Source organism: Spinacia oleracea, chromosome 2, assembly GCF_020520425.1.
Source record: "Spinacia oleracea cultivar Varoflay chromosome 2, BTI_SOV_V1, whole genome shotgun sequence".
Lineage (NCBI taxonomy): Eukaryota > Viridiplantae > Streptophyta > Magnoliopsida > Caryophyllales > Amaranthaceae > Spinacia > Spinacia oleracea.
In genome coordinates, this window is record NC_079488.1 from 92,172,107 (window position 1) to 92,195,105 (window position 22,999).

General features: G+C 35.6%; 2 protein-coding genes across 2 annotated transcripts; one reads left to right on the forward strand and one right to left on the reverse strand.

Moving 5' to 3' along the window:
• Nucleotides 1-1,842: 1,842 nt before the first annotated feature.
• Nucleotides 1,843-4,378, reverse strand: LOC110790091 (GDP-mannose 4,6 dehydratase 1). The gene is made up of 2 exons (XM_021994834.2): nt 3,588-4,378; nt 1,843-2,785 (listed from the first exon to the last, which is right to left on the reverse strand). The coding sequence occupies exons 1-2, from the start codon at nt 4,189-4,191 to the stop codon at nt 2,274-2,276; spliced, it is 1,116 nt and encodes a 371-aa protein (XP_021850526.1). The 5' UTR covers nt 4,192-4,378; the 3' UTR covers nt 1,843-2,273.
• Nucleotides 4,379-13,248: 8,870 nt separating this feature from the next.
• LOC110790092 (protein transport protein SEC23 C) lies at nt 13,249-22,222 on the forward strand. The gene is made up of 12 exons (XM_021994835.2): nt 13,249-14,263; nt 14,715-14,888; nt 15,696-15,857; nt 16,562-16,704; nt 18,835-18,910; nt 18,992-19,167; nt 19,271-19,352; nt 19,929-20,006; nt 20,655-20,816; nt 20,899-21,162; nt 21,312-21,416; nt 21,940-22,222. Exons 1-12 carry the CDS (start codon nt 13,529-13,531, stop codon nt 22,081-22,083), a joined length of 2,301 nt encoding a protein of 766 aa, XP_021850527.1. The 5' UTR covers nt 13,249-13,528; the 3' UTR covers nt 22,084-22,222.
• The last annotated feature ends 777 nt before the right edge of the window (nt 22,223-22,999 follow it).

The following is a 22,999-nucleotide window of genomic DNA, read 5'->3' on the forward strand; positions in this document are numbered from 1 at the left end:
CTATTTCTAACCAACGTCTCATTCATGCTTTGTTTGTGCATCATCGTTCTTAATTGTTTCTCATATACTTGTTTCATTATTGTTGGTGTTTGATCTCATTCCTTGACCATGTTTGTCTTTTGATTTCTTAGTTTAGTTGATTTAGTTTTAGTTGGTTACTTGACTTTTCAACACCCCATTCCGACCTAGCTTATCGATTGATTAACATAAATTAGCGCACCTTAGTCCTTGTGGATTCCGACCCTTGCTTACCGCTTTACTTGTGTTTAGTGGTTAGTTTAGGTAATTTTTTTGATTAAGAGAAACTAGTAACGACCTAGTTTTCTCCTCTATCACTCATCCCTAAATTTATTAAATTACCTCAGCACATTCTGATAATCCATGGTCACATCTTCAAGACGGATTTTTTTGACAGGGTAGTTTTCCCCCTCCATTTTGTTTGAACATTTAAATACGCATCCGTATCCTCTCACACCTATGACCTCAATTTCTCGAAAATCAGTTTGAAATCGAGAATAGTCACCATTAGTATTAACCTAGACTCAAATTATGTTTTTAGTACTACATAGGTTCTAAACTTATATCAACTTAAATTATCTAACCCAGCCTTTAATTTAAATAAAAACCCTAAAAAAAAAAAAATCAAATTTACAAAAAAAAAAAAAAAAAAAAATGTTTCAATTATTATTCTTCAATTTTTCATGAAAAAAGTGAATATAAATTGAAAATAACAAAACTAAATTTGTAGTTTACGTACGTAGTATAACTTTGAACAAATTGTGTTTTGTACAAATTCAAAATTATACTACGTCGTTATTTTTAATTTGTCCTTCATATCACACGTAACAAAATGTTAGTTCATTAAAAATATTTTCTATTTATAATATTATTTACGAGTAATTAATAATACCCTGTAAACAAATTTAATTTCATCCATGCGTTGCACAGGTCATAAGATACTTACGTCACTGGAACACGGACATACAATATTAACTACATCTCCAATTTATCTTCCATTTTCTCAATATATCGCCAAAGAATCGTCGAAAATTGAGGCCTGGGAAGCTGATTTGAAGAGAGAATAAAGGAGAAAAAATGACCCTCGAAATTTTCAACTTAATATCGAATTGAAATTCGAAATCAAAGTTGGGGGAATTTGCGAGAAAAATTTATAGGTTTTATTCAGAGAGAAGATGAAATGGAGGATGAGAGATAAAACATTCATAGTGCCAACAACTGAAATTTTGGATTAGTTGTTACATGGGAGTCGCAAAATTACTGATAGTTGAATAAAGAAATTTTTGAGTGATAATCTCAAATTTCGCTTAATTGAATTTTTCAAATTTTTCTCTTTTTGAATTATAATTATGTTTTTCTTGAAGTTTGTGGTATAAAAATGGAAAATTTGTAAAAAAAAAAATAGTATTGCCTTCGTCTTTTTTTGTTCTTTACGTTTGATATTATGTACGCGATTTAACGACTAATTAATGTATTGACATTCCTCTGTTTTTTTTTAAAAACAAGGAAAATTACGTTTATTTATAATATTTTCACTTTTATAAAAAATCTGGCATTGAAAAAATGAAAAAGATTAAATATCTCAATTACTTTAATTGGTTAAAATAATCTTTGGGCACAATTTTTGGGTGAATATTAAGGTACTTATGTGATAATATAAAAGGAATAATTTCTCAATGTAAAGAACAGGACCTTTACGCACAGCAAAATCAAGAGATCAAGACAGTTGAAAAGAGAGCAGGGGTAGGGGGAGAAAGAAACTGCCTTTTTCATCGCTATAATAATGCAAACATTAGAGAAATCAAAGATCTCTATTGGACTCCCTCAAAAAAAAAAGATCTCTATAGTAATTATAATGAATCTCAGATCATTGAAAATTAACAACAGCTGCAAGTTTTTATGATCTACAGGAAGAGATTCCTGGATCAGGAATGGAACAGCTGTGTACTTACAAGCTACAAGTTACAGGTTACAACCGCAACCCCTTGTCCAGAAAATTAAAAGACATTGAAGCGTAAATCGTGTTGATTAATCAAAAAATGAATGACAATTGACAAGTATCCCACCGACGTTCAATGGGTGGAAACATCATGGGATCTTTAAGTAGCCCCACTAAATAAGGAAACAAATACTGGACTTTTTGAAACAAAATCAATAACTTATGAGAGTAAACTATGATTTGATCTGTATACTAAATCGCACAAGATTAATTTAAATATTTTAGGATCAGATGGTACCACCATATACTCACTCCATCATGGTTGTTGCTGAGCATCCATATAACCGGCGTCCACAAGCACCTTTTCCCTCTTAGCCATTTCTACATCTTCATCAACCATCATTTTTACCAGTTGCTTGAACCCCACCTTAGGCTTCCACCCTAGTACTTTCTTTGCCTTGCTGGCATCGCCCTTCAGATTGTCGACCTCAGTTGGCCTAAAGTACCTCTTGTCGATTACCACGTGATCCCGCCAGTTCAATTCTACGTACCCAAATGCAGCTTCCAGAAACTCCTCAACGCTGTGGGACTCCTCCGTGGCAACCACATAGTCATCAGGCTTTTCCTGTTGAAGCATCAACCACATTGCTTCTACATAGTCTCCAGCGAATCCCCAATCCCTTGATGCTTGCAAATTACCCAAGAAAAGCTTGCTCTGAAGCCCGATCTTGATCCTGCCAACAGCACGGGTGATCTTACGGGTCACAAAATTCTCTCCCCTTCTTGGTGATTCGTGGTTGAATAATATGCCGTTGCAAGCAAATATGCCTATATAAAATAAACTAGTTTAGATGTTCATCCACCAGTACTCACAACATAACTGCTGGAATAAAGAGTAGCCAACAGCATTTCAATAGAGCAACAACAATCTAGAGTATTTAACCTATGATTTGAATAACCAACACAATCTAAACTATCATTTCAATATCATTCAAAGATCATAGAAGAACTCAATTGATGGTTCCAAATCAAACAAATTCCAGACCATTCTTAGGTTTGTAAAATACATTTCTAATCACAAACTGGAAAGTCACTATGTCAGTAACAACAAATAATCAATCACATCAAATTAAACAATGCAGTTGAGTAGTTGAGAGATCAACCATCAAAATCAAACAAATTTGATTACTATCTAGTCACATGATTCTGAAAATAGCACCTAGTACCCAAAATGATCCTCAATTCCTTCCTACAATTTCCATTGATTATTGCTACCCAATACCTCGGATCAAAATCTAATTGACCCTCATTTCCATTGATCATTACTCCCCAAGACCTCGGATCGAAACCAAATTGATCCGCATTGCGGTATTGACCATTACTACCCGAGACTTCCGATCAAGACCAAATTGATCCTCATTTCTATTGGCTATCACTACCCAAGACCTTGGATCAAATCCCTTTTACAACATTGTCATTTTATGCCTCTTTTCACACAACATACCGCAAAAAAAAACCATGCATATTTTCTTTTATAACTTCCATGCCCATTAAATAACCAGAGCCAATCAATCAAACAAACAAAAATCTCACTAATTTCAAAAACCAGAAACAAAATTTAACAAATTACCATAAGCTTCGCGGTAATTGACAGTGTACCAATGAGCAGCACACTTAGCAACAGCATACGGCGACCTGGGATGAAACGGGGTATCCTCAGCCTGGGGCGGTGGCGTAGATCCAAACATCTCCGACGACCCAGCCTGATAATACTTAACATGGGTCCGACCAGTTTCATTAATATGAGATCTAACAGCCTCAAGCAACCGCAGTGAACCCGTGGCAACAACATCCGCCGTGTAATCAGGGATCTCAAAGGAAACAGCGACATGGGATTGTGCGGCCAGGTTGTAGACTTCATCAGGAGAGATAATGTCGATCCAACGGCGGAGAGAGGAGGCGTCGGTGAGATCGGCGTAGTGGAGCTTCATACGGGCTTTATGGGCGTTGTGTGGGTCGATGTAGATGTGGTTGATTCTTTGTGTGTTGAAGTTTGAGGACCGTCTGATTAAGCCATGGACGGAATAGCCCTTTGAGAGGAGGAATTCGGTGAGGTAGGACCCGTCTTGGCCTGTGATTCCGGTGATTAAGGCAACTTTGATTGGGGTTGTGCCGTTTTCTGGAGTTGTGGTGGGGTCAGAGGTTGGGTCGGAAGTGGGATCGGAGGATGCCATAGTTGTTGATGGAAGGAGGTGGAAATGGTGGAGGAGAGAGAAAGAGAGAGTGAGGTGATTTGAGAGAAATGATGATGGGATTTTAATAGGAGGAAGGAGGGAAATGACGGGGAAGAATCTGAAGATGTGTTAGAAGATGGTGTCCCACTAAGGTAGATCCACCGTCGCGGGGTCAAGACTCACGACTAAGGTGCGAACAGATTTTAAAAATTGGCCGGTATGTCGTTCGGGGACACCCCGGGTTTATCTCAGCTATTGGGAAAAAAAATTCAATTACGGAGAAAATAATACTCCGCAATTTTGTAAATACTAGGTATGGGGTCTCGCGCTATCGCGCGCAGATGCTCACTGAAAAAAGCGATTGAATTTTACTCCTTTCGTCTCTTTTTGTTCTTTACGTTTATTTTTGTTATTTCAAAATGTTCTTTACATTTCCTTTTATATTATCACATAAATGACTTAGTATTCTATCAAAATTTGTGTCCAATTATTATTTTAACCAATTAAATTCATTACGTCATTTAATCTTTCACATTTTTCTATTGGGACATTAAATTTTTGTCATTTCCCAATATCAGAATTTTGATAAAAGTGAAAACATTATAAATAAACGTAATTTATCTTGTTTAAATAAAAAAATTGATGAATCTCGATGCAAATTAATTAATCGTTAAAACGCGTGAAAAAATACCAAGCGTAAAAACAAAAAGAGACGGGGGGAGTATTTATGAAGAAGGGAGTGTCAATAATGTTTGTGCCTAATAGACGAAGTAACTCGACCTTATAGTACATATGTTAGCAATTATTTTTTGTTCTTAGGAAATAATGGCGATAATGTAAAAGTGAAAGTGTATTACCTTTTGAACCTAAGGTCGTACTAAAATCATCAATTAAATAAAATGGTACCCACCTGCCTTTACAATATAGAGTTTTAGATCCCGTGCACGCACGGATTTTCATAATTTTTTTACAAAATATTTAACGGATATCTCCCAAACTACTGCATAGTTATAACATTTTTAACATAGCCGTTTAAATTTGTTCATCTAATGTGCATATTTAAAATGCTAATATGACAATTTGACCAAAATATTAAGTGATATATTTTCCATTATTAATATAGAGATTTGACTAAAATCTTACCAATTTAGAATAATTATTATTACGTCGTATATATTATTGCCATAATTTATAAACTAAATTTTGTTTCCATACATAAATAGTTTATAAAAAAAGAAAGAGAATAAAATAAAATATACAGATAGACTATTTTGGGAAAGTGATTTTTTGCGGGAAAAAATTACACCAGGATTTGACACGTGTCATTCCTGATGTCTCTTTTAGTATATAGTAATAGATAGATACACAAAATTTGATGAAATTGAGCTATCAAGTGATTAGCAATCGTCTTTATAATTAGAAGTGTATCAAATGCTAAATGGTATTATATCTCTAACTTTGAGTCATGTCCATTTAGAGCTGGCAATGGGTTGGGTTGGGTCGAAATCAGGTCGACCCATTTATAAACGGGTTGAGATTTTCCCAACCCAACCCGACCTGTTTAATTAAACGGGTTGAGATTTTCAACCCAACCCAACCCAACTATAAACGGGTTGACCTGAAGTTGACCCGCTTAATTTTTTTTCCCACTTTTAAGTGTAAATTGATTTGACTATAGAATTGCGAGGTGATTTTGTTATGGCATATCTCATAGCAAAAAGTAATACTCCAATATGTATTTGACATGAATCAAAACGTCAAATAATTATTCAATGTTGAAGAGAAAATGAGAAATAAAATCTTTCAAATCACATTCTACAGATCTATATTACATACTTGCTTGAACTTAAACGGGTTAGGCGGGTTGTTTTCGGGTTGAAAATTTCAACCTGACCCAACCCATTTAATTAAACGGGTTGGGTTGGGTTGACCCATTTAATTAAACGGGTTGAAAATCTTGACCCAACCTTTTATTATTGGGTTGGGTTCGGGTTGGGTTGGTGGGTTGGGTCAATTTTTGCCAGCTCTATGTCCATTGCTATCGTAACTCTCTGTTTCTAGTTTATAGCATCATAGTGTTTTGTTCACCAAAATCGCCCAAAACTGATTTCAATTATTGTTGAAAGAAAAAAGAACGGTATGTGACCTCCAGTCAAGTGTACCAGTACTACTTCCGTCCCTTAACACTCGCCCCGCTTTGACCGACACAAAATTTTAGACAATTTAGTTGGCTTATTAATTTATTAGGTGGTAGTGGATAATGGGGTATTTTTTAATATAGTTAGTGGAAATATGTTAAATAAAGGGGTGGGGGTGGGTGGATTTTAAAATGTGCTTTAGGAAGTAAGAAGCCGCCTTCCCCTATTGAATTGTCATCTAACAAGCGCTCAACCCATACACCAGGGCCCTTCCCCTTAAAACACAAGTCACTTTGTCTTCCGTCTTACATGACAAGTTATTTCATATAACTATTCATTCACAAAATGGAAAATTTCCCGGTGCAAATTGAAAATTACCCAAAAATGTGAAAAATACCTAGAAAATTGTGGAAATTTTATATTTTCATTCAGCCAAATAAAGGAGAGCCATGGAGTGTAAGGATGGACTTGTTCTCCATCGACTAAGATATCTTATATCTGATATATGTTGTCAGAAGCACCTAATCCAACTCCAATGAGATACCAATAATCTTTTTACTTAAAATATAAAAAGGTCGTCAAATGAGCGAAGATGAAAGTTCCTACAAAATTTTAAACATTCATAACTGGCCAAAGCTAACATATCATTATAATGTTAAACAAATAAAAATAAGCTTCAAAGTGTATGAAATTGTAAAAGAGGTGCAAATTTGGAATCTCAATCCACGAGCCACTCTTTATCCTTAGAAAATGCACATAAAAGGTAAGGCCTTCAAACCAATTAATATTCCATGGTCATATATCTATATGACTCCGAGTATACAAATATAAAGGCATGTAGAAAATGAAGTTATAGGATGTCTCAAGCGGCTGAGCACCCATAACGTGTGGAATTATTTCAGTACTTACTACCTATAGTGTGAGTTGTTCCCTTCACTGAAGCTCGCTTTGCCAGCTTCAAGCCACGATCTCGCCATTTCCTTCATGCCTGTCAAGACAAATGAAAGGCTATAAAACAGATTAATGGGAGAAATGAAATTTCTAGCTTAAAGGAAACATAAATCAGAGGATGGAAAATATAAGAATACATAACAAATGTTAATAAGTACACAAGGTGCTCAGACAAAGTGAGACAAACCTTGCTTCATATTGTGATCAATATCCAACTTGGTCACTTGTAATCCAGTTCTTCGAATATCTTTGACATCTAGACAGGTATAAATAGATTTGAGGTAGGCAGGGGATGATCAGTTGACAACAAACAGTACTACATATAACAATTGTGTTTTCCAAACCTTTGAATAGCCAATCAATCTCTGAATGGCACAAGCTGCAAAATTTAGTAGCAAATGAAATCACTTGCTTGTATCTCTATAGCTAATTAAAACCTAATTAAGCAACCCATTCTAGCATTCACACTCATCTCTAGCGCATAGAAAGAGGAGTCAATGATGCCCACCTCACGCAGGAAATAACAGACAGAGACGGGGACATTTTGGTGTACATCATATTGCTAGGTTAAGACTTAAGAACATAAGAAGGTGCCCGGCTCTATGCTAGGCCTGGGGGTCTGGAACCTTAAAAAGAAATCATGTGCAATAATTCATGGAAAAATGCGCCCTAAATTAACTCACAACAGATGGAGCACATCTTAGAACACTTTATCTTTTGCTGCAATGTTTCAAAATTTGCATCTCTAGAACTTTCAATGCATCAGCAGTTGAAAAACTTTTTATCTACACTTATTCATTATCATTTCCAAGAGTATTAACCAATGAATTTCAATTGATCAAATTGTCAAAATAACCCTGATACACCCTGACCTATGTGAAATAAGCCAACATGAAAATGAAAATATAACCACGAAGAATCGACGATGACCAAAATTTTACATGAGCAAAATGACAACCTTAATTTACACATACACTCATAAAGGGAGTAAGATTGAATTAGTAAGGCAGATAAAGGGATAAGAGACAAAGGGATAATAGATTGGAGATTAAGTTAGTAGAGTTTTTCAACACCTCGAATAACAAACAAACAAAATAGGTATTTTAGGGTGCACAGTCTAAAACTATTGCTATTCAGTTTCACTTTACATGATTTACCAATTAATACCTTGTTATGACTCGTCAATCACATAAATAATATAATAAACAAGTATTCACAACTGTTTTTATTTTGGAATTAAATAAGTGATCACAAAGCTTTCAATCAAGAATTCATTCCAACTAATTCAATCTTTCCTTTACCAATGGTTAACTACCTTTTATAGGTGTAAAGTATCAACTTACTAAACAAGGTCCACGACCCTAATAAAGTAGTGAAATGCTAAAAGGGAACAATGATCAATCGTGATCTATATCAATATATAAAATAATATAAAGTTCTCAAACTGACATGCTTGCACCAATCATCCATGCCACCATGATATAATTCTCATAATAAAACTCTATGCTCAACGTGTTCATCCAACGACATTGAACATGTAGTTTCAACATAAACAAGTTCATAAATATATTCAACATGGTTTCAATCATAGTACCACGTCCACAAACACACAGGTATGTACGTACCTTGTGTAAACAAATTGATAGGGCACTTTAACAATCCCAAAGTCGCCTGCAGAGAATTCCCCACCTAAAAACAACCAATATAGATTCATATCAATTCACATGCATTGAATTTTCAGCAACATTGTTGTGCTTCAAACCCTTTATAAACATAATTAGAACCTTCCCCAATATCAAAACTTAACTACTTAACCTCCTATGTTAGTGATTACTTCACTAATGACTACAAATTATCATAAACTCCAATAAACATTCTTTTTTAAATTTCCAGCAATATAAAATAGTTTAAAGCTTCCCCAAAACCCAATTAACATGCTTAGAATCATAAAAATCATAACTTTAATAATCTATAATCATCCAACCATGATTAAAAACCATTAAAACCTTAAAATTCATGCTTTAAATAATTAAAATCCTTATTTCAATTCAATTACATAATCTGAAAATTAAGTTATTAATTAAGCAAAATATATAATCTGAAAATTGATAACTTAATCATAAAAATCATAAATTTAATTCAAGAAACATAAATCAAATTATTAAAACGTAACTAAACATTAATTTGTTTAGGGTTTAAGAATTAACCAAAAAGAGAGAGAAGGAGGTGCTGGCCGGCGATAGTGGTGGCGCGGCAGCAGGCGGGTGGTCTTCGGCGCGACGGACAGGTGGCGCAGTGCGGCTGGTGGTGCAGGTGGTCGTGGTGGCCGGGCGACGCGTCTGCAGCAACGTGAGAGAGGAGGAAAGCACGAGGGGGAAGAGAGAACGATGGTGCTCGCGAAGGAGAAGGGAGAGAGGAAGAGAGGTCGGCGGTTGGGCAGCGGCGGCGGCGCGACTGGTGGCTGGAGAAGTACATGAAGAGAGGAAAGGAAGAAATAACATGAGTTTTGTGGGTTTGGGTGGGGGAGGAGAGAGTTTTTTTTTTGAAGGTAAAAATTAGTTCATTAATAAAATAGTCATACGACATCTACAATAGAAATCAGAATTAAAAACAAAATTCTAATCCGGCAAAACCACGATCGTTGTAGATGAGATCTGACAATGACGAATACCCTCGTTCACATCGCTGTTTGATACAACACCTTCAACGAGGGGGTCTTTCGATCTGTTGTAGATTTTGTATTGAATTAAATTCGATTCAATTGATTGTAGACGTAAGAATGACATCCGTTGTAACCCCGCACAAATCTTCATCAATAAATCAACTTTTCCTGCGAAATTAAAAACATGGCCCCTAACTCTCACAAGGAGAGAGATAAAACCCAATAAATGGGTACATATAACCCAATAAATGGGTAAAAAAGCTCTCCAATAGTGAGAGAATGGAGTTTTTATTCCGAACATGAAATCAAAAGCTATGAAAAACAATAAAAAATGGGCTTACCATCAACCTAATGGTTGGTAAGAGAGAGAATTTGTTGTGTGGGTAAACTTTGGGTTTTAAGGAGTTTATTTACTTTGTGGATTTTAATAATTGGGCAAGGATTATGATTCCTTTTTCCAATTTGAGAGTGTTTGAATTCAAATCCGATTAGAAATACTTTTCCAAAACCGATGTGTTTCTATGTTTCAAATCGTTTTCGAATTATGATTCTAAAAATGTTTGATTTCATAAATCATTAAAATATTTAAAACGCATTTAAATAAAATAAATATACATTATATATATATATATATATATATATATATATATATATATATATATATATATATATTTATTACTAAATTCACAAATTTTATTTAAACTAGTAGCTCGGACGCGCGCGTTGCGCGCGGTATATCTTGGAGCGGCAGATTGGCATCATTCTTGGTCTAGTACTCTATGCGCCTTTGTATTAGTGATAAGTAGTTTCGGTTTAGAAAGTTATTTTCCAAAATGGATACTCGGATGACAAGGTAATGAAAAACTACATACTTTGTACAAAGATAAATCGATAGATAGAAAAAAGTATAGGACTTGTACTCTCCAACGTGCACATCGTTTTGGCAAAATAACAACCAGTCCTATATTTTCCTTTGGTAGCACTAAGATTTCTTATTACTTTGAAACAGAGCACATGGTGTCATGGTGAAGCAAGTACAATATAACACAATATACTATTACACATTATGATAGATAGCTAGGTTTGCAACAACCCTTTTGTGCTTTTGTGAACATCCTCGTTAATTAAGTTGTCGTTCATTTAGATAGAAAACAAAAACTCATTAAGATCATACCCATTGTAAAGCCACTATACATTTTTTCGAGGGTTGAGGACAATTCTACATAACCTCCATACGGTCTGAGATTGATTTTCCTTAGATAGGGGGCGTCATCCGTACTGATTTTTATGAAAAGGTATCCTGCTTCCGGCTTGGAATCTTCGTCTTCATTGATTTTTAGTGTGTTTTTGGCCATGGAGTTCTTTCGGAATGATCTACTTGGTGGTCATCCTACAACATGTGCCCTGTTATACATACATAGAATACACTGTGATTAACAGGTTCCTTGAAAAATAGTCAGCAAATTTAACATCATATTAGTCTGAACTCTTTAAGACTTATGCCAAAAGCAACCAATCCACGTCCCAAAATGGATAGAATGGAGGCAAACAAGGAGATACATATGCACAAAAGATACGGAGTACCTTATAATACTACTCCCTTCATTTTTGAAAGAATAGGCGATATTCGTCAGGTTTTACTCAATATCTTCTCTACCATTCCACTTCACAACTAAAAATATTACAATACATACAAGGGATAAATTGAAGGGATACATAAATATCAATTACAAGGAGCATAATTTCCAATTATTGTTGCAGGAGTCATCTACCTTCTACTCGCTTACTATTATATTATTCCAAAGATGAAAAGCTCATGGTTTATGATTATTTCGGACAGGGAAGCTTATCAACAACACAAATTCTTGTTTACAATGGGTGTACAATAAATATCGTACACTGGAGTAAAAGTTGACCCAAAATGCTTAAAAGTTACATTTATATGTGTAAAAGTTATCTATTTTTTAATGATCAATTATTTCATTTGAATAAATATTATTTCTTCAAAATCACTAATAATGTATAAATTAATCATTTAACCCTTTAAAATGTTTATCTATCAACTTTTTTATTTTATAATATAAAAGTTACAGAAAAATAGGTTAAAGTTACGAAAAACTGCATAAAAGTTATTTTGGTGTACAATAAATTTATTGTACACCTTGTACGCGCAAGACCTTTTGTATCAACAATGCTACATGGTATGTGATTTCGTATATTGTTTTACGTTCTGTAAAAAGAACAAAAATCAAATAGGAGAAAGGAACACCTAATGGAGATGGGATGTTAAGTGTTTTCTGGGTTGGGATGAAGTATTGAAGCTCCATTAATTACAGAACTATAAAACTTGGATAAGGTGGCTGAAGAATAAAGAGAGGGAAGCACGTGGAAAGCTAAGCTCTTCTTTCAAAGTGGGGTTAAATTTGTAAAAGGAGATGTGTGTTTTGTATATTGTTACTGGGGATACATTTGTAAAGGGAGATGAAAAGGTAATTGCATATAATCACTGTTCATAAGAAAAGTAAGGTAGGTGCCACTTTAAAAGAGTAAAGATATAATTAATTATACGTTAAAATATATTAATAAATTTTATACGGGTGATTACAACTTTGTCATTTTTGATTTTCTTTAAATACTAGGTATAGATTTCTGTACTAAATCATCCTCTTATGTTATGAGCTTATGACCATATGATTATATTAGGATTGAAGTTATTCATATGAAATCTAAACTAAGTATAACGTGTATAAACACTATGAATATAATATTTTGATACAATTTTTTTTGGTAAGACCACATGAATTTTAAGTGTTCACGTAAAATTTCAAACACATATCTCGTGTACAAACATTATTGTAATAAATAATCACAAAAATAGCATTAGATATTATTCAGAATAATTGACATGATAATAAATATCAAAAGGTCTTGCGTGCACAAGGTGTACAATAAATTTATTGTACACCAAGATTACTTTTACCTTTTTTTTTTGTAACTTTAACCTAGTTTTGATTAACTTTTATATTAGTAAAAAAATTTGATAGATAAATATTTTAAATGATTAAATGATTAATTTCATACATTATTAGTTATTTTGAAGAAATAAGTTTTACTAAAATGGAAAAAAAAAATTCACTGGAAAATAGATGACTTTTACATATATATGCTTAACTTTTAAGCATTTTGAGTTAACTTTACTCCGATGTACCATATTTATTGTACACCCATTGTAAATAAGAATTTGTGAATACCTATTCAATAAGACTAGTATTTAATATTAAAACTGTATATTTTAATAGAAAACATACCTTTGTATATTTTGGGTGTTTTGCTAGCCAAGGCGGAGGTCATTTGATCATTCAGTTGATCACTGAGCATCGTTGTCACACTCAAACCATCGTACACTTCCTTTTCCCGATCAAATTCCAGTTCTTCCACATTTCACCCGTTCAATCCATTCATACGTACAATTCAATCACTCATCTTAATCAATTTCAAATCAACCAATCATAATCTCAATCTCCATCATCATCATCATCATCATCATCACCATCACCATCATCATCATCAACAACAACAATCAACAATGGCGGAATTCCTAGAGCTAGAAACACAAGATGGAGTACGAATGCCATTTAACGTAATCCCGGGCACAAAGCAAGAATCATCCACCGCCGTAATACCAGTCTCTCTCCTCTACACTCCATTAAAGCCCTTCCCTGATCACCCAATCCTCCCATACTCCCCACTCCGTTGCCGTTCTTGTCGTTCAATCCTCAACCCTTTTTCCGTCATCGATTTCTCCGCCAAAATCTGGATCTGCCCTTTTGATTACACCCGTAATCACTTTCCCCAACATTACGCTTCAATTTCCGACGATAATCTGCCCGCCGAACTCTTCCCGCAATACACGACAATTGAATACGAACCCCCACCTGAATCGCACGCCCAGAATCTGACCCCACCTGTTTATTTGTTCGTTGTTGATAATTGTTTGATTGAGGAAGAAATCGGGTACTTGAAATCGGCGTTGCTGCAGGCGTTGGATTTGGTGCCGGATGAGGGTTTGATTGGGTTTATTACGTTTGGGAGTTTTGTTCAGGTTCATGAATTAGGGTTTTCAGGTGGGATTCCCAAAAGTTATGTGTTTAAAGGGTCTAAGGAGATTAGTAAAGATAAGGTAATGGAGCAGTTGAGTTTTTTTGATCGGAAGCCGAAACCAGGTTCTGGTGTTGTTGCTGGTGTTAGGGATGGGTTGTCTCCGGAGAGCATTGCGCGGTTCTTGTTGCCGGCTTCTGAGTGCGAGTTTACATTGAATTCGGTATAACTTTTGATCATGTTATTGGTAATTGAGAGTGTTCACATAGTTCTTTAGGATTTGGAAGTTTGATTCTTGCTTCTTTTTTTTTCCAATTTGAATTGATCACTCCAGGAAGGTGTCTTTTTTTTTTGTTTGATTGATTTGAGGTTGCATTGAATGGATAGTTTGACGATGTTGATAATACTGTTACCGATACTGACTTTTTTGTGTGGAAATGAGACATTGTTCAGTGAGTTTTGAGTATAATTTTGCGTATAATCTAGTTGATTTACGGAGTACTATATGAGAGGCCTGTTTCTTGCTTTTCTTTAGCTGGCGTGCTGTTTCTGCTGCCGTGAAATTTTGAAATTTGATTGGTCAGCAGGAACAATTAGTTGTTGATTGTTGTTTCTCTTTTCTTTCTACTCGTAATTTTATCTTGGTGATGAATTTGTGACTGGGATGGGTGTAGTTGCTAGAGGAGCTTCAGAAGGATCCTTGGGGAGTGCCTACAGATCAGAGGGCAAGTAGGTGTACAGGCACAGCGCTCAGTATTGCTGCCCATGTGTTGGGAGCTTGCGTCCCTGGATCAGGAGCTAGAATTATGGCCTTTGTTGGTGGCCCATCGACGGAAGGACCGGGTGCTGTAAGTTTTTTTTTTCTTTGATGTGCTCTGCTCCACCCTTAACTTCAGTTAATGATCTCTAAAGATGTAAAGAAAGATCTAAATTTAGCTACTGTAACTTCTGTTAGCAGTATGTTACTTCTGATTTGGGGTAGTTGTGTGTGTGCACTCTCTGATTTATATGATTTATAAGATGTCAGGGAAGGTTCCAGAACCTACAACGTGAATTCCGTATGTCTAGGCAGCAAAGCCGGAGCTGCATTTTCTTTATGCTGAGGTCATGGTGTAGACAGACTCGACCATCATCTTGAGACAATATGATTGAAACAGTTGCCCAAATATATGTTGGAAACCTGTTACATTACCTTCAAATTTATGTAGTCCAGAAGATGAATCTCAATGAACCAGAGCATTGTTTTTGCGTGTTAGAAGTAATGTTGATGAACTTTATTGTTTGGTTCTGGCAGGCATATCATGGCTATGACTATTGATCAGTAGATCTCTTTGTAGGTGCATTAGGAAGTCGTTACACAGAGGTTTCCTTAGAGATGTTACTAAACACTTTTGTCATCTTTGTTGTTGAGAAGTAGTTAGAATGATAAGGATACAAGCATACGACAAGTTCCCCATGTTTGTTTCAGTTTTTAGTGATATCATGTTGTCAATAAGGTTTACTTGAGCAACCTCATACGTTAAACTCTTTTGAGACTGCAACCAATCATGTCACTTGCAATCCTCATTCTCTGTAGGTTTCCAATTCCTAGGTGTTAAGTCATGGTCTTTCGTTTCTGAACTGTGCTCAATGGTGTTTTTTCATCTTATTCGCAGATTGTTTCAAAGGACTTATCTGAGCCAATTCGTTCTCACAAGGATTTGGATAAGGATTCTGCTCCTTATTATCATAAAGCCGTAAAATTCTATGAAGGACTTTCGAAGCAGCTTGTACACCAAGGGCATATTCTTGACCTTTTTGCTTGTGCTCTCGATCAGGTATTAATTGGTCTTTTGGCTTTGTGAATTAACTTTCTCGGAATTTTGAGTAAAGTGCACGCATTCATGCGTTATTCTCATCTCTCTCTTCTCCTTTAATTGTGCAATTAAGGAATCATATTATCTAAAAAGAAAAAGTGAATTTTGAGGACACGTTATAGGATTGTACTTTTTATTCAGGCCTATTTTTTTTGAAGGAAGAATATGCATACTTTTTAATCAGTTCCAAGTTCGCAGTGCTTGATCAGATGAGCTGAAATATCTCGATTTGTCCTTCTAGTATACTTTTCCGTACTCCCAGAGTCCCAGAAGCACTAAATTGAAGTAATATGGGAAATTCGCTTTAGTTGCAGTTAATTGTGATCGATTAGAGCACAGGAATGGAAATTCGCTGAGGAATGTAGGTCTCAAGGCTCAAACCTGTGAGTCCTAAATGAAAAGATACCTTTGTTATTTGGTGCAAGCTAGCAAAGAGATCTTGGATTGTTTTATGTATTTTCATACTAAAACCTATTGGAATTCAAAGTTTTGTACCATTTCGCAACAGACATTTTTGACTATTTTTGAGAGTGAGTCTTATCACTCTTCTTGCCTTGCCTCTTCTGCTGCCTTGTGTGTGTCCGTGTGCTTTGTAAACTTGTTGCACCTTAAACATTTCTCTAGACTTAGTGGCCTGATGTTGGTGATCAACTTTCACATACCAGGTTGGACTTGCTGAACTAAAAGTTGCTGTCGAGAGGACTGGCGGTCTTGTGGTCCTTGCTGAAAGTTTTGGCCATTCAGTTTTTAAGGAGTCTCTTAAGCGTGTTTTTCAGGCTGGGGAATACGATCTTGGACCAGCGTCAAAGTAAGACTCTGCTTAAGTCATGCTTGACCTGTTTCAACCTTTAGCAATTGAGATTTTGTTGATCTGTTTACTTCTTGACTGCTGTATGTCTATCTGGTTGGAATTTTTCTTACGGTTTCATAATCTTTGATAATGCTACACTATTAAATTTTCAGATTTGATAGTCGTGAAATTATTTACCTTCTAGTAACAGGCAGTTTCCTTTTTCGTCGGAAGAGGAAAAGACCCTTGCATTTAAAGCTCTATTCTCCTGGTTTTCATTTCACATGGAGATTGTATGGAGCACTGGGCCTATTCCTTGGTAACTTCTAGTTTGATCAGGGAAACCACAGGTCGTCTTATTCAAAAACCCAATTATGACATCCCTTCTCTCCCACTTCACACCACGGACTGTACGGTTCGCTTCAGGACCCCACAGTAACGATAAAGAGTGGGCTAAACTATTAGCAGGAGTAGAAACTACTGCACTTTGGGGTGAACACCCATCCAAACAAGTAGAGTCAATAGTTCAGCGTTAAAGCCATTACATCTAGCAAAAAAAAATCCATATCATTTTACCACAGAGGGGACAACCCCCCCCCCCCCGGATGGTCTATAGTAGTATACTCCACACGTTTAACGCTTGAAATTAGCACACTGGTGATTATATTAAGCCAGATCTAGGTTGCATTGATATATAAGTGAACGTCTTTTTTTTTTTTCAAGGGAAAAGTAATTGGTCTTCTTGTATGGGTTAATTATATTTCTTGGATGTCGTGTAGAATAGAAACCTTAATTAGCTTTCCTGGTATAAGAATAAAAAGGCTTAAAGAGGATACCACCACTAGGATCAAAACTCATTTGATCAACTATGAACTATACGGAATTGTGGCGATTTTCTATTCGCTTCTAAGCTCCAGGGACATAGAATTCTTTGTCCTCTTTAGAACAGAGAAGTGTACTCTCATGTAACTAGTTTACATTTCTGAAAAGGACCTTGCCTTAGTATCTTTTGGAATGCATTCAGCCTGGCCTTAATGCATATCTATAACTGATTTAGTGTATCTACTTAAAAAAAAATTATGTATCCCATATTTTGTTATTTGAGCTTGCCTAATTCTATTCAATACCTTTCTTCAAAATAGATTAACACTAACAGGTATTTTCTCCATGCCGTATTGAAGTTAAAGTCTACTTTTTTGGACTCCAAGGCACTCCTTTGACACCATGAATATGTTTTAATTAGGAGTATTAATAAAATAATGAAATTTGATATATACACGTCTAGACTTGAAGCAAATTTAACAAGATCCCTCCTGATTTTTCCTAATATATTAGTTAAACAAATGTGGCCATAGATGTTGAAATTTGACTTTCAAATTGTAGATGTAAAGTTAAATGCGGGGTTGGAGTTGTACTTGACTACAACGAGTTACTACGAATGTCAATAGCGACAATTTGGTAAATGATGCCGTGAGGCCCCTCAAAGAAATCAAAATGTCTTTTTCATTCTCTCCAAGCATGTGAAGATTCATGGTTTCCCCCTTTATTCACAGGACTTGAAGAGTTGGTGCAGTTTACATCCTGTCAAGATCTTCCTATGTCGTTTAGTGCCAGCCTTTTCTTCGTTTCCATCCTTGTAATCTTTACCATCTGATTTTCTTATTGTAGAAATAATCTCCTACCTTAAGTGAGTTGAGGAGCTCATCAATCGTTTTGTTTGACTATAATCACTTCAAACAATTTTTTTATTTATAAAAAGACGGATAATGCACTGGGGTAATGATAATGATAATGAAAAAGACGGATGTGACTCTCAAAAAGTATTCTAGGAAAAAGTAGAAATCTGCTGTATTTTAAAATATTTCCCTGGAAATTGGCAGCAATTGGGTAAACACAGCACTTTATTATAAGGATCTTTTTCGAAGAAAAGAGATCTTTCTCTTCCTTCTTACAGGAAGCTGTTTTATGCTGTTTGGTACTTGCTAGTCTATACATGGCCTTCAAAGAATTTGAATACTATGAGAATAATGCACTGTCCTGTTTCATTGATTCTTTTGAAACCATTTCGATTGCTGGATTTTTTTAGTATTCAGACATCTGGTAGATTTCTTCTTCTTCAGATTGGCCTAACCAAATTCCCGCATGCAGTGGTATATTTGAAGTTAGTTGCTCAAAGGATATGAAGATTCAGGGAATTCTTGGTCCTTGTGCGTCACTTGAAAAGGTTGATTTTGGTTTAAGTTTGTTTATTCTCATCCTTATGCTTGCCGAATCTTTGATGTTTATGTTCAATGCCTTGGTGCAGAAAGGTCTTCTTTGCTCAGAAACCGTTATTGGTCAGGGCAACACCAGTGCGTGGAAATTGTGTGGACTTGATAAAGCTACAACTTTATGCATCTATTTTGACATCACAAAAAAGGAGAGCTCTGATGCTATTGGTGAAGCCACTAGCGACCAGTTTTACCTGCAGTTTTTGACTTAGTATGAGCAAAACCTTTCACTTTCTTGGCTGTTCCCTTTCTTACTGTGCCACAGTGCTTGCTTGATGGTGAAAATATTCTGACTTTTTACAAAAATTCCTCAGCTATCAGCATAACAGTGGCCGTATGAGACTTCGTATTACCACTCTTTCTAGGCGATGGATTGCTGGTCCAGGAAGCACACAGGTATTTCCATTTGACGTGTGTTACAGCTTTCTTTATTCTAGGATCAATAACCAAGTGTTAGTTGATTGTACATGTTACTAGGCAGCTGTTACCTCAAATTCTAAGCATGTAAAGGCCTGCATACCTGTTTCCGATATGTTTTATAATAAAAATCTGTGCCTGCGTATCTGTTTCCGTAATGTTTCATAATGAAAACTCATCGAAACACGAATGAAAATTACAAGAAAATTCCAAAACCTCTGCTTTTCAAGTTTTTAAAATTGGGCCTTGACTGACTCACGAGTACATGTTTCCTCCTCCTAATATCAATTTGCGTGCATGGTTTTTGCCACAAAGGAAGTTTAGAATCCAAAATTAGTAGTAACTAGTAAGAGACAGGAAGGAGAACTACTTCCGAACAAACCATGATCCTGTTTTTTGCAAGTCTTCTCCCAACCCTGCTCGTGGGATTACCTTGAACTTGTTTTGTCATGCTTGAGCGGCTTATTAGGTTTAAAAGATATACGGAGTAGTTGTTTTGTTGCCTCTTATGATTGTTTCATGTTATTTACACTTTTCCCCATCAACATTGCATAGGAGTTGATTGCTGGATTTGATCAAGAAGCAGCAGCTGTTACCATGGCACGGTTAGTTTCATTCAAGATGGAAAATGAGGTAACTATCAGTGGGAATCCCATTTTGGATTTTGTTAAATGTCGTAATTTATGTCTGATTGTGTATAGTAAATAGTACAATCTATTGCGCAGAGTTTGTTTTCTGTTTGTATTACCTTAGCCTTGAGGTACACTTATCAGAGTCTTCAGTGCTTTCCTCTCTATTTTTCAAACAGCATTCAGCATGCATATGGCTTCCCTGTTTCTATTCCATGTTGAATGATTTTTTCTGCTTGAACTTTCTATTATTATGTTTTTTTTTTTGCTTCTACCATTGATTTCTAGTATAAAAAAAATTACTGTATCTGTCATGGGCTACAGCTGCGTCGTGAGCTAGTGGCCATCATCTTCCACCTTTCTTATTACTGTTTTATGCTTTTCTAGTTTTTTTTTTACTTTTCTAAAGATACGCAAGCTTAGTTTAAAAGTGGTAGAGGAAGCATAGGCCCGTAATCCCGGACTACAAGGTTCTTTGTCCAACATGGACAAGGGACTTAAGCCCTGGACCTCAGCTTTAGAAGTGTTAATGATGCATATGGCATTCATGATTCTTATATCCCAGAATTTAATTTTCTAGTTGGCTTTTCATATCCTTTTTTTTTTAATCTTATACAATGTTTTCTTCATCCATTTGAGTTTTAACATGCAGGTAGAGTTTGATCCTATACGATGGCTTGACAGATCGCTGATACGTCTATGTTCAAGATTTGGAGATTACCAAAAGGAGAATTCCTCCTCTTTTAGCCTATCTCCGCGGTTTTCAATATTTCCTCAATTTATTTTTCATCTAAGGCGATCTCAGTTTGTACAGGTATTCATTTCCCTCTTGTGGATCTCTGATAATTCATAATTGTAAAATCAAGAAAGTAGCTTACTCTATCTATGTATGATAGGTATTCAACAACAGCCCTGATGAGACTGCATACTTTAGAATGATTCTAAACCGTGAAAATGTAGCCAACTCAGTAGTGATGATTCAGCCTTCACTGATTTCCTACTCCTTCCAATCATCTCCTGAACCTGTTCTTCTTGACGTTGCGGCTGTTGCTGGGGACAGGATATTGTTACTGGATTCATATTTCACTATCGTCATATTTCATGGTGCAACTATTGCTCAGTGGCGCAAGGCTGGATATCATGATCTGCCTGAACACGCGGTCAGTGTAATCCTTGTTTGGTCTGTGTGTGATTATGATATATAAAGCGACTAGGTTTCTCAATAAGTTTCTGTTATCTACTATTGCCAGCTACTTGCTTGTTTATTTGCTTTGACTTGGCTTCTTCATTTTTTTTTCTTTTCTCTCAGGCGTTTGCCCAGTTGTTGCAAGCTCCTAAAGATGTTACCGATGCTTTGATGAAAGAGAGGTTTCCAGTTCCACGCTTGGTCATCTGTGATCAGCATGGTTCTCAGGTATTCTCTCACACTATTTTTAAGAAGAAATGCTGTGACACTATGATTGCTTATATAGGAGTATTTGCTTTTAATTAGGATTACTATGTTATTATGACAACAGTGTTTGCTGAAGACCAGCTTCTTCTTTTACTAGTCTTCTCTCCTATGAATGATAAAAATGTGCACCCAATCAGCAGCACAACTTGTGCTTTCATTTCTCCATCTATCCTCTTTTAAGTATAGCCCCATTTGCCTTTATTTTGTGTTCCAGATCTATATTTGACCAGTATGACCTCATGAATAAAGGTCAAATAATACAAAACAATACGGAGTACAAAATAAAGATACCTCGTTTAGCTCACTCTGGTTTTTAACAGAGAACGGTAAAGAAGGCAAAAAATGACATCGTCTGAACTACAGAAACTACCAGTACTTCAACTGCTGATAATTAATTTGATATATGTTCATGTTATAATCTTGGAGTGCTACCTTTTGTAAGTAAATTTAACTTTTGTTTCTTCTTTTTGAATGCTTCTATTAGGCTCGTTTTCTTCTGGCGAAATTAAATCCTTCAGCTACATACAACTCTGGTGCCTCTATGGCTCCTGGCGGAGATCTCATATTCACGGATGATGTCAGTTTTGAGGTGTTCTTAGATCACCTCCAAAGGCTAACTGTTCAATAGAATAGAATTTGATCCACATTTTTGTACTATTTTATTTGAGTTTGCTGTACAGTAATGTCTACTTTTGATTAAGTGAGTAATATTATTTGAGCTATTACTCCTAATAAATGTTAGTTTTTAAGCTGATTAGATGTTTCAATTGTTAGTAACTTGTTGGTGAAATTTGCCAATGGCAGCTGAGTTAGAATATGCTATTCCACGGTTAGCTTTGAAATTTTCTCCGTGAACAATGAAACTACTAATCCATGAATCAGTATACTGTTGGCTATGCTCTGATGTTCTAGTTGTTGTATGTAAGTTGCCACTCTTCTTTTAACATTTTTATCAAGGTGTCTTTCTAACTAATCTCTGTGGATTTTTATGGTGATCCACAATAGGGTTACCACCTTAGAAACACCCCTCGATGTTTAGTCACATACTGACCATATCAACTGTTAAGGCTGTTCTTAACTGTTTACTACATCCAGAAATCACAGAAGAGCAACAGACAGGTATCTGAAAATTTTGTTGGTATCCAAAAAGTTTTGAAGAGGGTAAACTATGATACGAGGATATTATAGTTTGGATGTGTATAATTTTTATTTTTTTTAAGATTATTAGGTTGGAACCCCATACGGGTCAACCTGCCTAGGTTAGCAGGCTAGACACTTTTAAATTGTGGGATGATATGGGAACCCTTCCTAAAAGAGCCCCTACTTTTTTTGTTGGAAGGTGGATCTTTCCCACTAGGCCAAGACATTATCAAAAGATCTTGTGCGCACAAGGTGTACAATAAATTTATTGTCCACCAAAATAACTTTTACATAGTTTTTTGTAACTTTTACTATGTTTTGATTAACTTTTATATTATAACAAAAAAGGTTGATAGATAAACATTTTAAACCGTTAAATAACTAACTTTATACATTATTAGTGA

Excerpts from the sequence above, each read along its gene's own strand:
- LOC110790091 (XM_021994834.2), bottom strand. The coding sequence starts at position 4,191 with ATGGCATCCTCCGATCCCACTTCCGACCCAACCTCTGACCCCACCACA. Across the intron at positions 2,786-3,587 it reads CAATTACCGCGAAGCTTATG|GCATATTTGCTTGCAACGGC; the intron begins GTAATTTGTTAA and ends TATTTTATATAG.
- LOC110790092 (XM_021994835.2), top strand. The coding sequence starts at position 13,529 with ATGGCGGAATTCCTAGAGCTAGAAACACAAGATGGAGTACGAATGCCA. Across the intron at positions 19,353-19,928 it reads CTGGTCCAGGAAGCACACAG|GAGTTGATTGCTGGATTTGA; the intron begins GTATTTCCATTT and ends AACATTGCATAG. Across the intron at positions 20,817-20,898 it reads GGCGATCTCAGTTTGTACAG|GTATTCAACAACAGCCCTGA; the intron begins GTATTCATTTCC and ends TATGTATGATAG.